This window comes from Nylanderia fulva, unplaced genomic scaffold (genome assembly GCF_048542155.1).
Source record: "Nylanderia fulva isolate GAGA-0341 unplaced genomic scaffold, ASM4854215v1 Scaffold60, whole genome shotgun sequence".
Lineage (NCBI taxonomy): Eukaryota > Metazoa > Arthropoda > Insecta > Hymenoptera > Formicidae > Nylanderia > Nylanderia fulva.
This window is the reverse complement of record NW_028190699.1, coordinates 429,217-439,499: the sequence shown is the minus strand read 5'-3', so window position 1 is coordinate 439,499 and position 10,283 is coordinate 429,217. Positions and strand designations below refer to the sequence as shown.

Below are 10,283 nucleotides of genomic sequence, written 5' to 3'. Positions count from 1 at the left end.
CCAAAAAATTTTATGAGAATCTAGGGGTTTTTATGGGAATCTAGGAATTTTTTGAGGAGCCTTAGGTTAGGTTAGGTTAGAAAAATTCTCGAGATTAAGAACTTTTATGAGAATTTAAAATTTTTATGGGAATATAGAATTTTTATGGGAATCTAGGATTTTTGTGAGAATCTAAAATTTTTGTAGGAATCTAGGATTTTTGTGAAAATTTGGGTGTGTTGTGGGTATCTGGGATTTTGTGGGAAACTGGTTTTGTTTAAAAAATTGGGATTTTTATGGGAAACTAGAATTTTAATGGGATTTTAGAGCTTTTTATGGGACTCCAAAAAGTTTTATGAGAATCTAGGGATTTTTATTGGAATCTAGGAATTTTTTGAGGAGCCTAAGGTTAGGTTAGGTTAAAAAAATTCTCGAGATTAAGAACTTTTATGAGAATTTAAAATTTTTATGGGAATATAGAATTTTTATGGGAATCTAGGATTTTTGAGAGAATCTAAAATTTGTGTAGGAATCTAGGATTTTTGTGAAAATTTGAGTGTGTTGTGGGAATCTGCGATTTTGTGGGAAACTGGTTTTGTTTAAAAAATTGGGATTTTTATGGGATTTTAGAGCTTTTTATGGGACTCCAAGAAGTTTTATGAAAATCTAGGGATTTTTATGGGAATCTAGGAATTTTTTAAGCGGCCTCAGGTTAGATTAGGTTGGCGGGTTTGGGAGGCTCGACTGATGGCACGAATCTTGGCGCAATGGAGACGATCCGCGACGTTTGACGTGCGGGAGAAAATCCGAAATTATAAATTATCAGCGAAAATATCCAACAGTACACAAGAATGGCGGACGAGGAGCTACCAGCCGGTTGGGAGAAACGTCTCAGCAGATCGACCGGTACGTAATCGCGATCCCGAGACGGTCGTACGATCATTTTTTTTCTTGCGACTCTGCGGCTCTTGTCATCGGCGAGAGATTTCTCAAGTATATGTGCACGTATACATATTCGTTTGTCGTGCCGGCCGATTTTTGCGCCGATACGATCAATCCGGACGATTTCGCTCGAGGATTTTCTTTTTGTTCGCGAAAATTGTGACCTTGGTGTCGGCGCGAATTTCCCGAGACGCCCCGACGTCGAGAAAATCCGTCTCGTCGAATTTCCTCTTTCGTCAAGCAAATTTGTTACACAAAATTGAGAATATACATTACGAAAGTTATATTTATCGATCTGTTGATATTTTTTCCTATTTTATATATTTTTGCTTACTTAGTTGTCTCTCATAATAAGCAGCAACATTCGTGCAAAAACAATATTATTTTGATTATTCGGATGTGAATTTAGTGAATTCTGTATAGAGATGAGTATTCTTAAAGCAAATGTGATGGGGTACAATTATAAAACTTATAAGTCCAATTAGAGCTCTGAAAGTTCTTCGTTTTTTTACGATACATATAATTTTATTCTTAATTTTGTATATTATTGATCCTAATGTTCGCTCAGTATTTGTAGAGTATTTAAGAATATACAGAAAGCAAATGTGATTGGGGTAAAATTATAAAACATATAAGTCCAATTAGAGCTCTGAAAGTTCTCTGTTTCTTTATGATACATGTAATTTTATTTTTAATTTTGTATATTATTGAGCCTAATGCTCACTCAGTATTTTTGGAATATTTAAAAATATACAGATTTAAGATGTCTGTCTTAATAAGTTTATTATATATATATATATATTATATATGTTTACACATACATATATATGTTTCAATTACTTCATTCTTTTCCTTAGAGGCAAAGATACGAACTTATTAATAGCCTACATATATTCTTTATTGTATTTATTATATATATATATATATATATATGTTTATGAATTTGTAATATAATCTTTTATTCAATTTTCTAAGAAATTCATATAATTGCAGGTCAACATTATTATTTAAATATTTATACTAAAGAGAGCCAATGGGATAGGCCAGATAAACCTGCGGATCCATCTGGTAACGGCAAAGCGGATGGTCCAGAAGAAGTGCAATGCTCTCATCTTCTTGTGAAACATTCAGGCTCTCGACGACCCTCTTCCTGGCGAGAAGAGAATATTACTAGGTCAAAGGAAGAAGCTCTTGATCTTGTTAAATGTAAGCTTTGTAATCTTTCATCTCTCAGATACGGATTGAACAAAACTATTCAAATTTTCTGTTAGTTATGAAATAACTTATATACTTTTATAGATCTAAATAGGGCTAATATAAATTAAATATGAATAAAGGCGCGGATAAAAAATTTTCTGAAGAATTTGAGACACTGTTTATTAATTTAAAACCAATATATTATTTTTTAATATTTTTGTTTCAAGAAAAGAGTTATATGAAATAAAATTTATTTATTAAAATTCTTATTTGTGTTAAAAAACGAGAAACTTTTTATTTCATTATTTTTTTTTTTTTAAGAGAGTAGAAGAAAGTTACAAATAAACAAAATCTTTATTTTGTTTTTAAAAACAGTACAATAAATTTTTAGAATTTATCATAAATTAAAAATATAAATACATATATCATAATTATTATAAAATATATTAATATTGATATAAATATATAATTATATATACATATATATATATATATACTTATTTAAATACATTATAATAAAAATATATTATAGCCTTATTGTTAATTAAAAAATATACATTTCTTTAAAATTTACTGAAAAAAATATAAAATAACTTAAAAATATACTTTAATAGTAACATTTAAATATTAAATATAAGAATTGAAATTTGAAACAGAAAAAATGTGCTTTAAAAATTCACAAATAATGTTTACTTATACAAATTAATAGTTTTATTCAACCCTTGCCGTAATGAATATTCTTTATCGCATTGTTTGTGAATAGAATTTTATTTTACATCATATTTATATTTTTTTTCCCATGTGTATGATATATTACATGGAGAATATTTTGTCCGGCAGCTTATAGAGAACAAATCGCGTCCGGTAAAGCGACGTTCGCCGAGCTGGCCTCCAAGTACAGTGACTGCAGTTCGGCGAAGAGGGGCGGTGACCTTGGACCCTTCAGTCGGGGCGCGATGCAGAAGCCCTTCGAGGAGGCGGCATTCGCGCTGAAGGTAGGCGAGCTCTCCTCGCCTGTGCACACAGATAGCGGAATTCACATCATTCAACGGACTGCATAAGGCTGCAGTCTTCCGTTGCGAGGAAATAAATTGCCGAGAAAGCTCGTGAGAAATTTCTCTCTCTTTTATCTCTCTCTCTCTCTCTCTCTCTCTCTCTTTCTCTTTGTCTTTTATAATCTTGACGGTTATAAATTATTCATACCAATGGGTGTTCTTCCAACAACATCATGCGCTGATTGTTGCAATTGTTTAGCTTATTGAAATTTGAATTCTTCGAAGGAAAACGTTTTTTTTAGGCTTGACTTCTTTAGATTTAAAAATTGTAATGTTATTCTTATTTTTACTCTACTTTTGTTGGACAATTTTGTGCTTTGTAATAGGATAATAAGCAAATTTAAGGCTTCTGGCTCTTCATCGACTATGTTGAAATTGACGTTAAAACTTTTTAGATGCTATTTCAAAATAAAAAACATATTTTGATGAATCAGCACTTCAGTGACTGCAAAGACTAGACAGACTGGCTCTGATATTACAGTCATTTTACAGCTGTTGATTAATTATAAGGGGAAGGATAGTTTTCGAGGTATTTTAAAAGTGTGCTAAAGCCTGATCTGAAGTAGTTTTATTCATCGTGAAATATCTTTTCATCTAAACATGGCATTTAAAAATTTTTAGCGTGACGTCACAATCTGACATGGTCGCGGCAAGGATCTAGGAGCCTTAATGATGCGATTAAGGAAACTTTGAGGCATCATTAATATATTTTAAGTGTGAGAGCGCATACACATCACAGTGTCATTGATATATTAGGAACGGGATATTAATATTAACAACTTATAGATATCATTAGGAGAAATAATATTCGAATATGCTCTTTGGAAATTCCATTTATCATTATCTTATCCACAGGATGTAGAGATTGTTTAATGTTAAATGTTCCTTCCAGCTGGATGAAAGTTATGTAAAACACAGGGACTGCACCATTCAAATTATTACCTAATAATTTTGTGCAATTATAATCATGAAAATTACACGAAACACTGAAGAGCATCATGCTCGATTATTTTTAGCAACAAAACTTGTACTATTGATTAATTGATCGGAGTCACTCTCGATTAATTGTATTTAAGAAAAAGTTTGATTTTTTAATTGCATCTTATTTATTTACATTTATTAATGGCTTTTGAGTCAGTTAGGTTCAATTATAAGATTATATTAAGAAAATGCATGCTTTATTAACCAAATGCTAGTAAATTTTGTTTGTTTTTTTGTGTAAATTTTTAAACAGTATTGACAGTAAATATTTTGATAAAATGTTTCCGTGATGTTTCAATTTTAAAATAAATAATATAAATATAAATAAATACTTATAAATAACATAAATTTTTAATAATTTTTTTTTATTTTTTAACATCTTAATCTTCTATTCCTGTGTCTTTTATTCCTATTCGCATTTACTATGATATGTATTGTATTTAAACATTTCAGCAAGCATTTTTATTGCCTCGTGACAGAATTGATAGATCTTTATGTATTTTCGATAATTAATCAACAATAATACATAACATTGAGAAAAGAAGTCGAATGACTTCTTAAAAAAGGATATAAGATTAAGAATAACACAAGTAATAGACAAATAATATGGGATAAAAAACTCATTCTTTTAACAAATCAACAAATTGTGGACATGTTGGAAATAAATTTAAAAAATATATCGTGCTGGTTTTATCTACACAAACATGTTTCCATGTCCTGAAGGATATAGATTTTTGGAGATAGTTAATTTTGGAGAAGTAAACTCATATATATATGCAACTGTGTTACAAAACAAGATTTATGAAACACAAGCACTGGGGCAATTTTAGAAAATCATTTTTAGCTACGTTGCATAAAACATAAATTATAATGTATTATATATGTGAATTTACCAATATTTACCATTTAAGATTCCGCACATAAGATGACTTATGCTTAAATGTAAATGTAACAGAGGGATAATGTATGTTTTAAAGTCCACAACAAGATTTTAAGTGTAACTTTGAGAGATTTGCTAGTAATTTTACGCATAATACGATAGTTACATTGGAATGATTTATTTTGTCTCTTTTGATTTCTAGTAATTAAAAAATAATGCTATTTAAAGAAAATAAATGTTTAACTGATACAATGCACATAAAATACAAATATTTTACTTTTAGAGTAGAATACAGATTTAAAATAAAGATTTTCATGTACATAAAATTGTTTGGGATTATTTATAAATAGAGGCGATCATGAAATATCAAAAGGTATATATATTCTGTATTTTATAATAATTATTATATAATTTTATTATATTAATATTATATAATTTTTGACAATGAAAATATATTTACGGAAAAGAAACATTTTTACTGATTTTCTTTTACTTTTTATAGGAAAGATAATTAAAAATAATATAAAATTTTTATTCAAAATATAAAATGCGATTGCTCGAATGTGACAAAATATTATTCTTTAAATTAGTTAGCGAAATTTTAAAGTTGTTCTGATTCCTTATATCATCAAAATAATAGAAAGTGCGAAAAGATTGAGACTTGTAAAACCACATGCAATATTATCAGCAAATGTGCACCAGTTACTTTAACGATTTCACATTTACTTGTAGGAAATAAATGTTACCGTTGATGTTAATTAAACTATCATTTAATCAAAACACGTACAAAGTTGAGAGAATTTAAAAGTTTGTAATCTTCGGATTGGTGGGACAGTCATACACATTAATTACTATTGTTAATTAATTAATAATACATTTTCTGATTTTATTGTATGAATTGTAATTTAAGGAAAAGTAATTTGAAGAAAAGAAGGCAATCTCTCCAAAAATTTAAAATACTATTTAAACAACTATTTAAAGATGCGCCATATATTTCATCGATCACTATGTATTCGTCAGTTTGCTTCTATTGATGAGAATGAAATACATTAAATAACATTGAAAAATATGTGCGTATATGTCATACATATCCTGCATTTATATTTTTTTAAGAACCATTTGTTTTGCTCTTTATAATTATAAAAAAAATGTCAATTATATGTTTTTATTAAAATTGTAAGTTCATTATTTAATACATTTTACTGTAATAATTTTATATTAGATATATATTTATTCTAATAATATTTTATATAGTAAAACAATTTTTTAGAGGCAATACAGCCAATCGCAGTTATTGGAGCGAATTAATTATTTGATAATAATTTAAGAAGGGGTTTTTTTATATTAATATTTAATATTTTATATAATTATTGTATTATACATTATTATATTAATTATATTTTATATAATTATAATATATAATAATAATTTAAATTTAAACCGATAAATTTTTATAATACAATTTATATTTTTAAAGCAGATTTTGTTTTAGATAAAAAAAAATAAGAAAGCTTTTTATACAATTTTCAATTATTTTAAAATTTTGTACAATATAATAATATCTAGTAGAAGATCAAGGAACTTTTTACAAGATTTTGGTAGAAACCTTGATTGACGAGAGGACTGAAATGACAAACGAAATAGCGACAGCGAACATCAGGTTCGTATATTATTGATATATAATTAACAATAAAGATTTTATTAGATGCACATTATTTTTCGAAAAAGTAGAGAATATATCAGAAAAATTTGATATTATATTTTAATTGCAACTGGCAAATTAATCGGTATTATTATATATAAATTATATATATTATTATTGCAATTATAATTATATAAAATATAAAAATATAAAAAATTGTAATATTGCAATTATATTATTATTTTATAATCTCTAATTATTTTGAAGGTTGGCATCACTGCGACGACTTCCCGCGTATTTCGTGATGACAGTTGGCAGCACTGCGACGACGTCCAGCGTTATAAACGTGTCTCGCTTCGCGTCGGATCGTATCGGCTCCGTCTAATTAAAATTATCGCGTTAACAATGTTATTTCATTCTCAAATACGCATCGCGTATGTAAATTAACAAAAACGCGTAAAGTGTACGTATAATTAAAAGCGGGAGTGTCGAAGTGTGAAAGTTATACGTGTACGATTAATGTCATCGGGATACGAGTTCCGCGCAAAAAGTATGGCGCCATGAAAATCAGAGGTGATTTTAGAATCGCGAAATATGATTAACGTAGATATTTATTTACGTCGGGAGTGTCGTTTTATTTGTCGCCCAACATTATTTTATTGCGCTTATTAATGCGCGAGCGTTAAGTGTCATTATTAATGCGCGAGTGTTAAGTGTCAAAAAAAGATGCTAAGTACGAGCAAAAGGGAAGGCCTGGGGAGGCATCGGACAACGGCGGATAAATGCGGTAATTTAAAACAAATTTATATAAATTAATCAGGGTTGAGTAATAAGTTAAAAGTTAAAAAAAGTTAATAACTTTTAGTTTAGCTTAGTTAATTTAAAATGTATGAATTTTTAACTTCAACTAGTTATTTTTGATTTTTTTTTCAAGTTAAATTTTTTTTTATCTCTGAATACTATTATTGTTTTTTTAAGTTATAAATGTATATTATTTTTAAATTAAAATATTATTAATTTTTATGCTCATTTGTCATCAATTAATATTAAGTTAATTATTTAATACTTTTAAAAATTAAATTTTATTATGTTTTATATCAATTTAAATCTGAAAAAATATAATTTAAAAATTTTGTTATTAATTAATAATTTTTATCGCGTAATTTTATTAAGTATATTTTACGGTACGAATAAAAGTTTCATTGCGCATTGATTTTTTCAAATATTAATTATTTTTAAAACTATTTTGTATTTATATAATTATAATTTGTGTTTTTAATATGTTACAGAGATCAACCCTTTGTACTACAGAATTCTGCTGTTGCGCATCGTATCGGTGAGTGTATATTGCATGTATGTTACATATGTAACATTATTTGTAATATGTAAATTAACAATCAAAAATTAACTAGAGCGCAAGGAAAAGAGAAAGAAAAGAGTTAAGAAATTATATGTTAACTTTTTATAAAGTTAACTTAATTGATATACAAATTTAAGAAATTTATACCATAACTTTTTTTTTGTAAAACAATGAATTACATAATTTTTTTAAAAAAATATATACCAAGCAAATAAAAAAATATTAAAAATTTTCGTTTTTTTAGTTCATACACGTTCATATATACATGAACATGATTAAAACTTTCTGGCGATTATATAATTCTACGTTATATATTAAAATAAACAAATATAGCAGCTGCGTAATAAAAAGAATAAAAAATAGGAAATAGAGAATAGAAAACAGGAACAGGAAATAGGAAACAATTCAATATAAAATATGAAATATAATTTAGTAACACATAATAGAGGAACAGAACAATAGTGATGAAATTTCTCTATTTTGTGTTACTAAATTACATCTCATATATTTTATATTGAACTGTTCTCTATTTCCTGTTGCTATTTCTTTTATTATCGTGCGCTTAAATTTATTTTTTTCTGATCAAAGATATTGAGTGACACGAAAGAATTAAGCTAATCTCATTATATGATCAAGTATTGATTATGCAATCCATAAATTTATTGTTTACCTTTAGATTTATGAAATTTATTAGACTTAAGAGAAAGGGCGAAAAATAATAAATAATAAAAAAATATAAATAATATTAAATTTTAATATAATTTTATTATAATTTAATATTAAAAATTTATAACATTATTTGCACATATATTTATAACGTTCTTTTTCAACATTTCACATTTTTGTTCTAAATAAGTTTAAATGATTTTTTCCGACGAGCTTTTATATACGTCTATATATTGATTATTTTATACAGTAGCTGTCATTAAGTGTAGAAGGGTTAAAATGACCACATTATCTCGATCAAGAATGACAACTGATTACTCGAGTGAGTCTATGCATATAAATCTACGCATAATAAAATAATGTTGTATTATACATTATTATTATATGAGACTCTTTTCGCATCTTTGAAACGAGAAAAAAAAATGTAATATATATATTTTATATGATAATTATATAAAATAAGAATGTTTAATTATATTACAAGATCATTATAGTACTTACATTTATTGTAGGCGATCACATTATTATGTAACTAGTCTTATAATACTTTTGTATTATATAACTATTGTTATTCGGTAATTCAGTGCATGCAATAGAATATATCTTATTGAAAAAAACAATTTCTTAACAAAAACATTTTTGAGACATAAATGATTTTGACTTTAAAAAAGAGTTTTGAAAATGCAATTAAAAAATGTTATTCTTTGGAATTTACTTTAATATAATAAAATCTTTTTGTCTGTAATCTAGTTGCTATTTTTATCTTGTATTGTTAAAATTGTACATATACAGTTCGACATAAGCTAGAAATGCATATTTTACAAAATTAAAATTTATTGAAAAAAAATTTTTTTTTTATAAAATTAAAATTGCTTTTATTTAGCTAAAATTGCCATCATTTTTAAAATACTCTTTTATGTATTTACATAATCCTTTAGTCAATGAATAAGTAGCCAATGCAATTTTAAATACAGTTGATATAAGCTAGAAATGCAATGCATGTTTTGCAAAATTAAAATTTATTAATATAAATTGTTTTTATAAAATTAAAATTGCTTTTATTTAATTAAAATAACCATTATTTTTAAAATACTCTATTATATATTTAATCCTTCTGTCAATGAATGGGTAGCCAAAGTAATTTTAAATATTAAAAAGGTGTTGAAACTTTTTTCTGATAAAAATATAAGCTTTTGTATTCAGAAATCTCTTAAAATATAAAGGGAAGAAATATTCGATGCCCAGTAGCTATAAAAAAAAAATTATCAGTCGGAAACGCACGCCCAGATAGCCATAGTAATTATTATAATATCATTTTGACGTCAAAATAACTATACTTTTGCTATCTAAGCAATTGGGTAAACATTGATGGGAAGGTAAAAAAACTATGCAGAAAAGGATTAAAAACATATATAAAGAGATTATTTTTTAATTAATGAACACTCTAGCTCTATAGCTTATATTATATCTCATTGTAACGTCACGCGAATGGTCGATTTGATCTTCGAGTTGCCAAACTGATGCACTCCCTTGAATGGGGCGATGATTGATACACCATCATTACATGGAATTGCGAACGCG

General features: G+C 26.7%; 1 protein-coding gene across 2 annotated transcripts; it reads left to right on the top strand.

Annotated features, from left to right (window-relative positions):
- The first annotated feature begins 711 nt into the window (after positions 1 to 711).
- Positions 712 to 8,012, top strand: LOC114927973 (putative peptidyl-prolyl cis-trans isomerase dodo). Of its 2 annotated transcripts, XR_014925934.1 has the most exons (5): positions 712 to 885; positions 1,915 to 2,127; positions 2,959 to 3,224; positions 6,944 to 7,463; positions 7,966 to 8,012. XR_014925934.1 is itself a non-coding variant. In XM_029299060.2 (3 exons), the coding sequence occupies exons 1-3, from the start codon at positions 831 to 833 to the stop codon at positions 3,177 to 3,179; spliced, it is 489 nt and encodes a 162-aa protein (XP_029154893.2). In that variant the 5' UTR covers positions 712 to 830; the 3' UTR covers positions 3,180 to 6,103. The 2 variants fall into 2 exon arrangements, 1 of the variants encoding a protein (XP_029154893.2); XM_029299060.2 differs by lacking the exons at positions 6,944 to 7,463; positions 7,966 to 8,012 and having other exon boundaries at positions 2,959 to 6,103.
- Positions 8,013 to 10,283: the final 2,271 nt, after the last annotated feature.

Coding starts and splice junctions, on each gene's coding strand:
- LOC114927973 (XM_029299060.2), top strand. CDS start 831: ATGGCGGACGAGGAGCTACCAGCCGGTTGGGAGAAACGTCTCAGCAGA. Junction 886..1,914: donor ACGTCTCAGCAGATCGACCG/GTACGTAATCGC, acceptor ATATAATTGCAG/GTCAACATTATTATTTAAAT. Junction 2,128..2,958: donor AGCTCTTGATCTTGTTAAAT/GTAAGCTTTGTA, acceptor TTTGTCCGGCAG/CTTATAGAGAACAAATCGCG.